We start from the raw sequence: 14,841 nt of genomic DNA on the forward strand, positions 1-14,841 counted from the left end.
AATTTTCATCTGATTTACTTGAAATTCGAAAGGATTTGCATATCGGTGCAGTGAATCCAACCACCAATTATTTTAGAGGTCAACATATGCCTGAAGGTCAACAGGCCAAAGGTCAACAACAACTTAGGTGTAATTTCTAAAACCCTCAATTTTCATCCGATTGACTTGAAATTTGAAGAGGATTTACAAATTTAGTCTTTTGCACTTGCAGATTTGTAATCAATTAGTGTTTAGGTTAGTCCATTATCTCTGTTATGGTCAGAGAGATGAAGAATGGTACCAAAACATTTTTGCATCAATTGTCTGCTTACTTTTCTTTTAATCCCTCCGCAGCTAAAGGCATTATGTTTCGGTTTGTCCACCCGTCCTTGTGTGCATAGCAGATTTTCATTACCGTGATAACATGTGAACCGCTGAAGAGATTTTGACCAAACTTCATACAAGAATGTACTATGATGCAAAAATGAACTGATTACATTTTGGGGGTGAATGTCATGTGACCTTTGGCGGAGGCATCTCCATTGACGCATTCACGTCAAATTATATTTTCTAGGTTTTGCCATTTCTCATATGAATCTGTCATGAATCCATATCTTCTTCTGATATACAATACTCTGTCACAGTGTCTGTGTCGCTGAAGCAATTTCCGAAGTAAGGGTTATATTTGGTGATTTACCATTGCCTTCCCTACAGTATTTAGGGCAGGAATTTGTCCATAGTGCCGAGCGATAGTTCGTCTACGCTTCACTAAGGATACCATGGTAGCATGGTATCTTTATCATCTACCAACGAATGTGGCAGACAGGACACCCGTTTAATGTCCACTAAGGGACGGTACACACATTGATGAATCTTGATAGTTTGATGAAACATCAGGATGATAGTTTGTAGCTGTGCCGAGATTCAAACGCAGGCTGCAAGGCTTGGAGGAGAGTTTGATGAATCGTATAGAACATGAAATTTCTGCTATGATTTACCGAATTTAATCTTACTGCCCCCTTCCCTCACCTCTGCCCCCCCCCCCCACCCTACAGAAAAAGCATGAGAAAATTTGCCGCAAGTATTCCACCAAGAAACGGAAAGTTTTCAATGCTCAGAGACAACGCTTTGAGGGCACGGACATCCCATATGTACCTCCATTGCCCCAGCCACCTCAGGTTTCATTTTGAGTCTTTGGGATTTATAATGCTCTCGGCTTCTACCTTTACTGTATCGTCTGCAAATGCATGAAGGATGGCAATGCAGTATGGCATTGGCAATTAGCTTCAGCCATGAGGTGATTTGTTTGGATTGCAGCATTGTTATTTGAATACTTAAATGTATGTGCCAGTCGTGGCCCAACATTGCTTAATGGGTTAAATTTAATTATATACTTGAACACTCTAGAACACAAATCGAATTTTTGATCTGTACCTGTACTTGGAAAAATATTACGGCATTTTACATCATCATGACCAATCAAATTTGCATACAGACTAAGATTTTGAAAGGGCAAGGGAAATCAACGATAAAGGGGGATTTTAAGTTCTGCAAAAGACGAGGTAATCTGTATTTGAAGTAATGGGATCATTATTATCCTGCCTTTTCATTAGCCTTTCTCCCAGGCAGTGGGAGACGGGCTTTACAATTGCTTTTGTGTGTGTGTTTGGCTGTCTGCCTGTCTCGTAACGTTTTTACCATTTGACATTTGTTATCAAATTTTCAACAAAACTTTATTATATATAGAGAAGACAAAATAATAAATTGGTCAAAGGTCAGCATCACATAAAATTGGCAATTTTTATCCGATTGACCTGAAATTTTAAGAATTTGCATATAGCGTCACCAAATTGGTTCACCAATCAATGTTAGAAACCGATTGTTTTTCAGATCGACAGGACAACGGTCAAAGTCACAAAATTGTCAATTTCCATCTGCCTGACTTGAGATTTGAGCAGGGTTTGCATATTGGGCCAGTGAGGCCTATTGCTTTTTGGGTCAAAAGGTCATGGTCACCTAAAAGTCAATTTTTTGCCTGTGCAACAGGCTTGGATCCAGGAAATTAAATGAGCATGGGGAAAGAGGGGGGTAGGGGGAGGTGCTAATTATGGGTTATTGGAAGTGGGGGTTCTAAATACATGCTGATGCTTATATGCCAATTTCCAGAAAATTCCACCTAAAATCCCATTTCACATGTCACTGAAGTCCATTCTTATGATAAAGCAATAATAAGTAATATCAGGCTTTGGAATCTTAAACTGCATGTTAAAAAAACGAAATATAAATGGAAAAAAAACCCCATTATTTGAAAACATTCTGGGCTTTTATCTTTTATCTCCTCTGTACCCAAAATTGATGCTGCTAGGGAATTCTTCCACAAAGGCCTGTTGTTCTCATGCACAAATTTATCCCATCTTATCTGCAGCTATTGCACCCAAACTCTTACCCCTGGTACACTGAATCCTGTGGTGTGGTGGTCGTCTTCAAACAACTTGCCTACTTTTCATGAAAGGCACATATGACCAAAGGCAACCACAGATTATTCTACAATACCCACAATAAGTGTCCTTTTTTTCAAGTGCCAGAAAACATCTGGTCAATCTGAAGGCTGAACTCTCGAACCAGTCTCCATCCTTAAGACTTGGGTAAAAAAAAAAAAAAGGCGAATGGCAAACGATGAACCAATAAATTCCACATTTCTGTGCCACCTTCATTCAAACGTTAGGCATTGTCAGCAGGTTCGTGAAGGACTTGCACAAAATACGTACCCATATTATGTACCCATAATAATATACTCTTGACCACAACATATAATTATGATTCACTGATATACCAATGTCACAAAGGCCATCCACAAGACCCTGGCCTATGGGATAGGACATCCGACGTTATGTTATGTTATGCATCCGACGCATTGCTAACTCCATCAGCTGATGATGTCCAAACTGCAACTTTGCCAGGCTGTTTAAACTCTGCTCAGCTGAGTGTAAACTGCCAATTGTAATTCAGGTTCTGCCACGGACAGATTTTACTTCAGGTCCGGATTAAGATTCAGGCCTATCAGTGGGATACAAAACGTAAACTGTTCAGCCTGGCAGAGGTATGTGCTCTACCGAGTGCCATTCTTGTTACTCTTGCATTCATAGTAACTTTCAGCTTTAAGGGCTGTTTGCTTTCGCTTTGTATTAGCTTTGGGATCATTGGACAAAGATGAGGTCGTTCTCTTCCTTCACCAAAGTCTTTCTCTCTCGGATAATGACTGTTTTCTTTGGCACAGTTACCAGTGAAGAAGCAAAACTGGCGGCAAAAGCATGAAGACTTCATCAACACCATTCGATCAGCAAAAGGAGTCACAAAGGCCTTGAAGGAAGGGAAGCCTCTGCCTCCACCTCCTCCTTCAACCATCAATCCTGGTGTGCAGAAGAACCCTATGCAATTATTTGTTCATATTCAAAGTTCATTTAATTAGTAGGTTTAGTTGTTAGAACTATACCCTGGTGTTGGCTTAGTGGTTAGGGTGCCGGCTTGGGATCCTAGGATCCTGGGTTCGAATCCCGGTCGATCGCTGAATTAACGCCAGGGGGGTTGACTCAGCCTGTCATCCTTCCGAGGTTGGCAAATTGAGTACCAGCTTGCTGGGATGAATGATCAGGGTGTGTACCCCGATTTAGAATAGGTACACCGTATCCCTGCGCATCATAAGAGGTGACTAAGGGTTGGCGTCAGGAAGGGCATCCGGCCATAAAAACATTGCCTCAAACAGGGAACCATGATTGTCATGGGGCCCGCAAGGCTAACCCCCGCACTGGCAGGGAAATGGCCTTAAAACGATCATTCATTGTTCAGTTGTTAGAACTGGGGGCATTGGCTTTTGATGGAGCAGGCTGAATATTTTACTGAAGGAAGACACCAAGGTAATTTATTTATCTCTTTCATTCAAAGACATTTCTCAGCCTGCCTGTTCACCCCAGTAAACCTTGTGTTGTGCAAATGATTCCCGTGTTAACTAGGGAAGCCAAATTGTATCGTCATCATCATGTATCATGCTCTATACAAAGCATCGATTCTGCCAAATAATTTCTCGGCGAGGATTACTATCCTGGACGGGTCGCCTCTCTGGCGCAGGATTTTGGAATTTGGCAAGGGTGCTGGCGATAACTCGCCTACTTTTTGCGAAGATCACTGTGGGATCTCTAACGTCCACCATCTAATGCTGGCCAACAATATGCCCAGTTTAACATACATGCAAGGGATGGGCACACACATTTATGCCCCGCCCTACCTGTGAAATATCAGGGTGCTCATTTATTCCGGGGTCGAGATTAGGATCCTGGCTATACAGATCATAGGCGTGTGCGCATACCTCTATTACTGCTTGATAAAGTAAAAATGTGAAGGTAGTTCATCAGTGAAATGGAAAAATACTTTATCCTGCATCATCTAACACACACACCTTTACCTGTAGACCACATTCAGTGCCCATACTGCCAGCGGCGGTTTGCTGTGTCAGCAGCTGAACGGCACATCAGCTTCTGCAAGGAGCAAGCAGCACGAATGGGAAAGTCTCGGCTACAAGGTCAGACTCCGACTCGGCTCAACCCACGCACACAGGTGAGTTGTCTTACACACTACAGAATTCACTTGTTAGAAGACCTTTTTTGAGGCAGTTGATTTTGATGAGATAATTTCTCAACGACAATTTCTTACGAAAGTTAGTGTCTTCAGAAAGTATTCACAACCCTTGACTTTTTTCATATTTTGTTGCATTACAGCCTGAATTTAAAATGGAATAAATTGAGATTTTTTTTGTCCCTGATCTACACATAATTTCCCATAATGTTAAAGTGGATTTTAAAATTTTTTTATTTTAGAAATTGCCACAAATTAATTAAAAATGAAAAGCTGAATTGTCTCGAGTCAATAAGTATTCAGCCCCATTGCTGTGACACTCCAAAATGAGCTCTGGTGCATTCAATTTCTTCTGATCATCCTTCACATGTCTCTTCAACTTTATGTTACATCTACGAGACATCTACGAGACATCTACGAGATGTCAGCAAAAGCTCTACCATTAAGTCCAAGGAACTGTCCGTAGTACGCTGAGATAGAATTGCGAGAAGGCATAGATCTGTAGTGTAGCAGCATAGCAAACCTGTTGTGCATTTTGTGATACAAGCACCAAATTTGGCACAAATGTACATTAATATGTTGCGAACATTTTCAGATATTGGGCCACTTGAAATTCCGTAATTTTTTTTTTCAAATTTTTTCAAATTTCGTAATTTCAAAATTTTCGGGTGACACCGTCACAATTTCGGTCTTCGAGGCCGGCCGATATAGTGGGGCGGCTTAGCCCAAATATTCAAAAGAATTGTGCATTTTGTGATACAAGCACCAAATTTGGCACAAATGTACATTAATATGTTGCGAACATTGTGTGGTCAGCAATGAAGACGAGAGTCTGAATTACATGTATGCAAAAGACCTTGTGAACCAGTGAAGCAAATACACGGGTAAGCATGAATTAAATCTAGGGCATGATATAATTTCCATGATGTTTACCTCTACACTCAATGGTGGAAGGAGGTAATGTTTTGATCCCAGCTTGTCTGTATGTCTGTTTGTCTGTTAGTCCACAAAATTCCAGACAAAGCTTGTAGTAGTGGTAGTTGTAGTGGTAGTGGTGATAACAGAAATTGTTATATAGAACTGAACTTATATTATTATTATATGCAGAAAATAACTTCATTTCTATATGCCCTGCAGTGGACAGGTTAATTGGTTTATGCACTGAAGGGGTCACCCTGGTGTGCACTGCTGTGTTCTGCCTCACTGAGTTGTTCAGGTATGAGGTACTCAGCACAAGCTTCCGGTCGGCCCGGAGGTGGGGGTGCGGGGCCTGTCACGGAACATCAAAACAAACGGCCTGCCGGGGCCGCCCAAAAGTCGGGCGTGAGGGGCGCGTCCACTAATGGAACGCCTCTCGCTTCCCAGATCGAGGGCCACGTGGTCAGGAGAACCTCGTCCCTTCCGGTCACACTTTGCCTATCGGCCGGCCTCGAAGACCGAAATTGTGACGGTGTCACCCGAAAAATTTGAAATTACGAAATTTGAAAAAAAAAATTACGGAATTTCAAGTGGCCCAATATCTGAAAATGTTCGCAACATATTAATGTACATTTGTGCCAAATTTGGTGCTTGTTTCACAAAATGCACAATTCTTTTGAATATTTGGGCTAAGCCGCCCCACTACTGGGGAAGGGAGTATAAAACAATTTCTAGAGTGTTAAAAGTTCCCAAGTGCACAGTGAGCTCCATCATTAGGAAATGGAAAGAATATGGAACTACCCAGACTCTTCCTAGAGCTGGCCGTCTGACCAAACTGGGCAACCGGGCAAGAAGGACCTTTAGCTCTTTCACGAGCCTCGATTCAGTATACAAAAAAAGAAAGAAACAAGTACAAATAATTAAATATGCTGCAGCGCGGCATTGCCGGGGCGCCTCCGGCGCCCGGCAATACCGCAGTGCAGCTCATTGAGGCTGCATTGGGAGGGAGAGGTGTACACTAATTGATTGATTAATTGTATAATTAAAATCAATAAAAGATTATCACAAAATATTTTCATAATCAATTGGCTAATCGCATAACTAAACCACTAGTGCTTCATCCGAAGATGTATCTTTTAGAAATTTAATTAAATAAGTCATTTGTAAAAAATTAAATAATTAATTGATTACTCAATAAATAATTAATCGATTAATCAATAAATAATTAATAGATGAAATGATTAATCAATAAATCAAAAATATCCTTGATAGCCACATCACTTGGTCACTCATGTCCAAATATTAGCTTCCCAGCTCAAAAGGTGCCTGAGATATTGGCCAAATGAGAAAGAAAATAAATAAATGATTAATAATGAAAATAAATAAATAATAATCATAAAAAAATTAAATTATTAATCAATTTGGTCAGAGAACACATAAACTACCACTATTTCATCAGAATCTGTAACTTTAAAAAAAAAAATTTTTTTGTCATTAATCGAATAATTAAATAATTAATCGATTAATTGATTAATTAATAAATCAAAAATATCCTTTGCAGCCAAATCACCTGGTCATTGGCATGTCCAAATATCAGCTTCCTAACTCAAAAGGTGCCTGAGTTAATGGTCAGAAGAGAAAGGAAATTTGATTAATTAAATAAGTACTTAATTAATCGCTAATAATTAAATAACTCCTCAATTTATTGATTAATCAAAAAAAAAAAATGCCGTTTTTGACAAAGGACTTGCTCACTATTGTGCCGAAATTTCAGCTTCCTAGCTTAAAGGATGGCTGAGATATCGTTCGGACAAACAAACAAGAAAGCAAGAAAACAAGAAAGAAAACAAGAAAGAAACCAGAGTGAAAACTGAGTACTCTTTCAGCGTGCGTCACTGCCGAGCCCCCTTTGGTGCCCGGCAATGACGATTTGCAATGCCTGGAGATGGTATAGGAAAGGAGCGGTGTACAACAACCAGAGTGAAAACTGAGTACTCTCTTTCAGCGTGCGTCACTGCCGAGCCCCCTTCGGTGCCTGGCAATGACGATTTGCAATGCCTGGAGATGGCATAGGAAAGGAGCGGTGTACAAAAAAAGGTGATCATGAACCCAATGACCACTCTGACAGAACTACAGACTTCCTTGGCTGAGATGGGAGAACTTGATGGAAGGACAACAGTCTCTGCAGCACTTCCACAAATCCAGGCTTTATAAGAGAGTAGCCAGATGGAAGCCACTCCTGAGAAAAAGGCACGTGAAAGTCAGAGCATGAGGCAAAATATTCTGTGGTCAGATGAAACAACAGTTGAACTCTGGCCTGAATTCAAAGCGCTATATCTTGCGGAAACCAAGCACAGCTTATCGCCCATCTTACACTATCCCTATCGAGAAGCATGGTGGTGGCAGCAGCATCCTACGGGGATGCTTTTCAGCGGGAGGCACGGGGAGACTTGTAAGGATAGAGGGAACAATGAATGGAGCCAAATACAGGAAAATCCTTGAGGAAAACTTGCTTCAGAGTGCAAAAGACCTTAGACTGTGGTGAGGATTTACGTTCCCCAAGCATTCAGCCAAAGCAAAACTGTATCGGCTTCAGAGCAAGAGTGTGAAAGTCCTTAAATGGCCCAGCCAAAGCTCATGATTCAATCCCATTGAGAATCTGTGGAAAGACTTCAAGATTGCTGTTCACTGTTGCTCCCCATCCAACTTGACAGAGCTTGAGCAAATCTGCAAGGAAGAATGGGAGAAGTTCTTCAAATCCAGATGTGCAAAGCTAATACAGACATACCCAAGACGAGTGGAAGCTGTAATCGCTGCACTTCTATGAAGTATTCACGCAAGGGGTTGAATACTTGTGTAAATTATATATTTCTGTATTTCTTTAGTTTTGAAATCGGGTTTTTTTTATTTTTATTTTGTATACAAGATCGAGGCTCGTACCTAACTACGTAAAGTACGTAAGACCTAATAGTCTAGTAGGAAGACTAGGTCCCTCTGCACCCCCCGGAGATATACTTCTAATCAGTGTTTCTAGATTGGAAAAAATGTGTAGAAAATGACTAGCTATGGCCCCAAGCTGAAAAAATGTCCCACATACCATTTTTATGCAAATTACTGCTGCAAATTTTATGCAAAATTATGCAAATTTTATGCAAATTTTTGATGAGGAGTAGAGTTGAGGGGTCTTTGAGGGCTTCATCGAGGTGCTCTCGGTTGCAAGACTGGGTCATTCTGAGAAGCACAGCAGGGTCAGAGATCATGATGTTCTCCTCCTCAGTGAATCTCTCCATCAACAGCCTCTCCATTGCCTCACACACTGTTTTGAGGCAAAAGAGGGACTTTGCGTAGGCCTTTCCACTGAGAACACCTTTGAGAGATCCACTTGTTACTAGTTGTGCCTCAAAGAGAATCTCTGCATATCCAGAACCACGCATCTTGTGTCCAGTGAGCATCCCGATGTAGTTCATGGATGTGTGGAAGGGTCCAATCGTTACTACATGACTAGCAAATTCATTTGGCCAGCGCCAGATGATGGGAAGGGCTTTCATGCAGACACCCAGATCAAATGTATTCAGGACCCATCTCTGACCCACCTCAGCAGTTGCTGCCTCGGAACGCTTCAGTAGCTCACGAACAACTGCGTTGTCTGTGATCGGTTGGTGGATAGGCGTGCAGTAGTCGACTGTTGATTTGCTGGGTGGGGGAGAACCAGTTGCAGAGGTGAAACCCCCTAGCCCAGGCACAGGCTGCAGGCCATTGCCATGCCATGCAGGCACCAGGCACAGACCGATCACAGACAACGCAGTTGTTCGTGAGCTACTGAAGCGTTCCGAGGCAGCAACTGCTGAGGTGGGTCAGAGATGGGTCCTGAATACATTTGATCTGGGTGTCTGCATGAAAGCCCTTCCCATCATCTGGCGCTGGCCAAATGAATTTGCTAGTCATGTAGTAACGATTGGACCCTTCCACACATCCATGAACTACATCGGGATGCTCACTGGACACAAGATGCGTGGTTCTGGATATGCAGAGATTCTCTTTGAGGCACAACTAGTAACAAGTGGATCTCTCAAAGGTGTTCTCAGTGGAAAGGCCTACGCAAAGTCCCTCTTTTGCCTCAAAACAGTGTGTGAGGCAATGGAGAGGCTGTTGATGGAGAGATTCACTGAGGAGGAGAACATCATGATCTCTGACCCTGCTGTGCTTCTCAGAATGACCCAGTCTTGCAACCGAGAGCACCTCGATGAAGCCCTCAAAGACCCCTCAACTCTACTCCTCATCAAAAATTTGCATAAAATTTGCATAATTTTGCATAAAATTTGCAGCAGTAATTTGCATAAAAATGGTATGTGGGACATTTTTTCAGCTTGGGGCCATAGCTAGTCATTTTCTACACATTTTTTCCAATCTAGAAACACTGATTAGAAGTATATCTCCGGGGGGTGCAGGGGGACCTAGTCTTCCTACTAGACTATAACATTAATCACAAAAAGACAAACTGACACATAAAACATAAAGGGAGCGGGAGACAAGATGGGGAGAGAGAGGGAAGCACACAAGTACAACATTTGAGAGCAGGTACATCGGGAGATCTGTGGGTGGGAGAGGGCTTGGGGGGAGGAGTCATGGGAAGGGGGATGGGGGAGGTGGGACAGGAAGGGGGTTTTGAAAATGTGTGTGTCTGTCTTTGTGTGTGTGTGTGTGTGTGTGTCCGTGCCGTAACTTTACCATTTTAGCTGTTGTCATAAATTTTTCACCAAAGCCTTTTGATAATACAGAGGGCAGATGAATAATGTTGTTTTCTAGATATTTCATGATTTAAAAAATCATTATTATGAATTTTTAATGAGAAACAATAATTATTAAATTTGTAATTTAGATATTTGTGTTTCATTTTTAATTATTTTGTAAGAAAATTCTAAAAATAAATTCCACTTTCAAATTATGGGGTACTACATGTAGATCAGTGACAAATAATCTCAATTTAATCCATTTTTAATTCAGGTTGTAATACAACAAAATGTGGAAACGTAACAGGATGGGAATACTTTCTGAAGGCACTGACTGTGCATGCTTACATCGTATTTTATTCTCAGATATCTTAATATTGTGTCATTGCCGTAACAGTAGTGGTTTATTGAGGGGATTATTATCGTTGAGACATTCATTTTTATAGACTTGTATTGGCAATTTACACGACTCCTGACATTTCTTTTAACAGCACTCCCTCTTGAATAAGGCTGGCATGGGGCCAAAAACCCCAAGGCCTTTGGGACGGGGAGGACCAGTGCCTGGACAGATTCAGTCATCTACAGGTAGTTTTGCTTTGTCTTCTTAAAAAAATTTTTTTTTTTCCTCTTTATGTTCTTGTGGTTTTATGTTGTTATTTTCCAGTGCAAAATGTTGCTTATTGAGGAATTGATTTGTACTCATAAACATAATCAGTTTACCAAAACAATCACTGCCTGATCAAATTGTATAAGGGTGGTTCATGGAACTTTTCATTTCAGATATTTGAAAGTAAATTGATATTAATGAAACTTTACTATATATCTTTCAAGGTATTACCCTACTGGATGAATGCATTTGTTCTGTCATTCTAACAGCATACCGTATTTTCTGGTGCATTATCCACACTTTTTTAATCGGCAATTATTATTATTTTTTTTCTGTATACAAGATCGAGGCTCGTGTAAGAGCTAACATTAATCACAAAAAAACAAACTGATACATAAAACATATATGATAAAGGGAGCGGAAGACAAGATGAGGAGAGAGAGAGGGAAGCACACAAGTACAACAGTATAGAGCAGGGACATCGGGAGATCTGTGGGAGGGAGAGGGCTTGTGGGGGAGGAGGCATGGGAAGGGGAGGGGGTGGGAGAGGTATAAAACACTTGGACACTGCTAGGACATCCAGGAAAGAAGTCAGTATTTCAAAAAAGTGGATCTGGGGTGAATTAACGGGGGTAAAAAAAGATCAAGTTTTTGGATGGGGGAAGATAAGAGATGGTGGTGAACAACAACAACAACAACATGCATTTTAAGGCCATTTTCCCTGCTAGAGCGGGGGTTAGCCTTGCGGTCCCCATGACAATCTTCTCCATCTTGCCCTATTTTCTGCATCTCTCCTTGTTAACCCCCTTGCCCGCTTTTCTTCTTCCACCATCTTTAGCCAAGTCTTTCTCGGTCTTCCCCGTCCTCTACTTCCTTCTACATTCATTTCCATCACTCTTCTCAACCAGTCACTTTCATCCTTCCTCAACACATACATGACCAAACCATCTCAACCTGTTCCTCTTCACAGCATCAATCACAGGCTGTTTTAAATACCTGGAGGGAGGAGTGGGATTGAATAGAGTGAGGGAGTTTGTTCCAGAGGCAGGAGTAAAGAGGAATGAAAGAGTGAAGGTGAGCAGAGAGTCTTGATTTTGGCAATTTCACAAGAAGAGGGTTGCTGGCAGATCTTGTGTGACCTGTAGGAATATTTGGGGGACAGAGCACAGATAGAGCTGGGGGAGCTAGGCCGGATATGAGTCGGTAGAAGACAGAAAGACCACCTACCTGCCTGCGGTGAGTGAGTGAAAGGCCCTCACAATCAGCTTCATCATGAGAGATTCCAATGATTCTGAAAGCTTTGGTTTCTTCAGCGTGAAGCTGAGCTTGGTGTGAGGCAGGAGCACCAGTCCAGAGAGGAGAGCAGTATTCCATTGAGCTGCGGATGAAAGCCTTGTAAATGGTGAGGAGCTCAGGTGTGCCAAGGAAAGACTTCGCACGACGGAGGATGCCTGTGGGGGTAGGGGGATGAAATACCTTAGTCGAGATAGAATCGTACACATTAAAATGCTCCGTATGCCGCGAAGAACCCATCTCGATGTATATAAGTAGGCCGTCTGTCCGGGTAAGAGCGTTTGCATGTCACCATAAGGAGGGTGGTTTTGTGCTAATTAATTTTAGGGAGTATAAGGTTAAATTCCCCTGTACGTGATTGCCTCCCTGTGGTTTTTCCCTGATGTTCTTATAACATTCGACCAGCCAGGAAATCAAAGGCTCAGTAAAACAATGATCGCACTGCAATTGACTCATTCGTTCACAACGCCGCCAGGGCTAACCAACATACAGCACATTTGCCGATCAGTACGTAAATCCCGCCTCACGACCAACGACGTCATCCAAACATTCCTGAACAGCGACTGGACTCCACCCCCCGACGACTCGTAACGGGGAGCCACGCCCCGGCCTTCATGATTGAGTAGCGCTTGATGATTGGACAGAGTGTGACGTCATCGTCGAATATTCGGAAGCCGAAAGAAAAAAGACGCGTCTCGCCATTTTTTTGTCTCTCTCTTGTTCTGGCTCTCGTCTTGAGTGGATGCTGTGGTTCTGGGTGCGCTGGTGAGGAAACGTGTTGGGGCTTTGGGACTTTTGCAACATGGAAGGAGGAGGTGTTGGTGGACGGTGGTGCTCTGCAGAAAAGGAGAGGGTCGCGAGCGTGGCAGGGTGGGATCCTGCCTGCTTGCCTCATGCCGGTGGCTGGCTACGGGAGCAACTCCATGCCATTTTGTGCGTTTCCTGCGCGGTGGTTCGAGGCGATGACCAGCAAGCCTAACCATTCATTTGGGGACACAAAGCTGAGTCTGGCCGTTTACCAAAACATTATTTATTTTCTTTCATTATCTTTTCCCCTTGTTTGTATACGAGTCTGAGTGGAGACATCTCAATTAGGAATCTTAGTTTTTACCTCACTTTTCATTGTTATCTGCATTTATTTTCATTAAATCATTATTTGTCGAATCTTACTTTTCTTGTATTGTGGACTTTGCTGTCCCGTCTTTGTGTTTGTGGGTTTGGATTAACCCCTGTGTGTGTTCCCGATTAGATAAGGCCCCGGGCCTTCCCGTGCCCGCCAAAGACTATCCTGCCAAGGTTCAGAATATGCCTCGGAGTTTAAGCTCGTTTTGGGCATTCGTCCTCTAGGGGTCTTAACCCCGGGATGTATGTATGTATGTATGTATGTATGTATGTATGTATGTATGTATGTACAGTATATATATATATATATATATATATATATATATATATTGTTACAGACGCGGTTTTAGATGTTAGTTTACCGAGCGGTTTGGTATTACCGCGTCCGCACAGTTACTCCCCGATTAGAACCCTATCCCGCCCGATTCCACTCGAACGTTGGCCAAATCGCGCTATGCTAAATCAATGAAGGAAAGGACACAACGGCTGGGATAAATGCAACGACACAAGGGGTACAGTTCTCAAGACCTCCGGAGGAGGATATAATATTGGTGATGCAGAAACGGGTAGATTACACGGTAAGAGGTAAAGCACAGAAAAGATGGGCACTTAGACACAGTCTTATCTTATCCCCGACAGACCACAGACAAACGGGACAAGACTGACTTACACAGGGATTGATGGCAAGGAAGGGCAGGCAGTCGATAGCTCAAGGTGCACCTTGGCTCAGGGGCAGAATCAACGCGGTCCGGTCCAGAGATGCGGGGAGGTATTGTCAGCGCTTGGAGGTGGCGTCTTCTCTCTCCGTGGTGTGGGCGCATCTGACGTCACCTCCCTCTTCCTGCGCATGTCCAGCGGGGAGTGACACGCCCTCGGCTCGTTAGCTCCGCCCCAGATGGAATCGGTCCGCCGCTTCCATTGGGAGCGGGGGGTTACCGGGCTCCGCCCTTGACGAGGAGCTGACAGCGAGCCCCTGCGTGGTAACCCCGTCGGAGCACATGTTCAATGGCGGCTAACCAAGCCGGAGTGAGGACGCACACTCCCCGCGCCGCCGCCGCTGTTGTTGTAGTTGTTGTTGTACCATGAGGAAGAGCTGCGGGGAGGTATTGGGAGGTCCTAAACTTTCTAACGGTGCCATACAATCACATTCTGGTGCAACGAAGAGTCAGAATTAATGGAAACGAGTCCTTAACTGACATAGACTAAGAATAACTAGCAAGATGTCCTATAGTTGTCTACGTGAGATGCGGTGAACCTGGGTGCGACATTTAATGGGGGAAATAGGGGAAGGTCGGTTCTACAGAGTGTTGTTTACAGAAAATGGGACTAGGGAATGGGGGATTGGGGATAGTTGGGAAGTATTGGGGAAATAGGGGAATATTTACAAGCGGATATGGATGGAGGCCAAATCCCATATCCGCAACTATATATATATATATATATATATATATATATATATATATATATATATATATATATATATATATATATATATATATATATATATATATATATGTATGTATATATATATATATATCTATATATATATATCTATCTATCTAT

At 42.6% G+C, this 14,841-nt stretch overlaps 1 protein-coding gene across 1 annotated transcript in view; it reads left to right on the plus strand.

Annotated features, from left to right (window-relative positions):
* Window positions 1-14,841, plus strand: part of LOC137432960 (zinc finger C2HC domain-containing protein 1B) — a 50,036-nt gene that overhangs the window by 16,540 nt on the left and 18,655 nt on the right. Inside the window, exons 3-6 of the mRNA XM_078783774.1 lie at window positions 1,035-1,157; window positions 3,257-3,392; window positions 4,445-4,590; window positions 10,748-10,841. Coding sequence (XP_078639900.1) covers window positions 1,035-1,157; window positions 3,257-3,392; window positions 4,445-4,590; window positions 10,748-10,841 — 499 coding nt within the window. The remainder of the gene's footprint in view (window positions 1-1,034; window positions 1,158-3,256; window positions 3,393-4,444; window positions 4,591-10,747; window positions 10,842-14,841) is intronic.

The sequence above is a fragment of the Myxine glutinosa genome, chromosome 8 (genome assembly GCF_964187855.1).
Source record: "Myxine glutinosa chromosome 8, kmMyxGlut1.1, whole genome shotgun sequence".
NCBI classification, from domain to species: Eukaryota; Metazoa; Chordata; class Myxini; order Myxiniformes; family Myxinidae; genus Myxine; species Myxine glutinosa.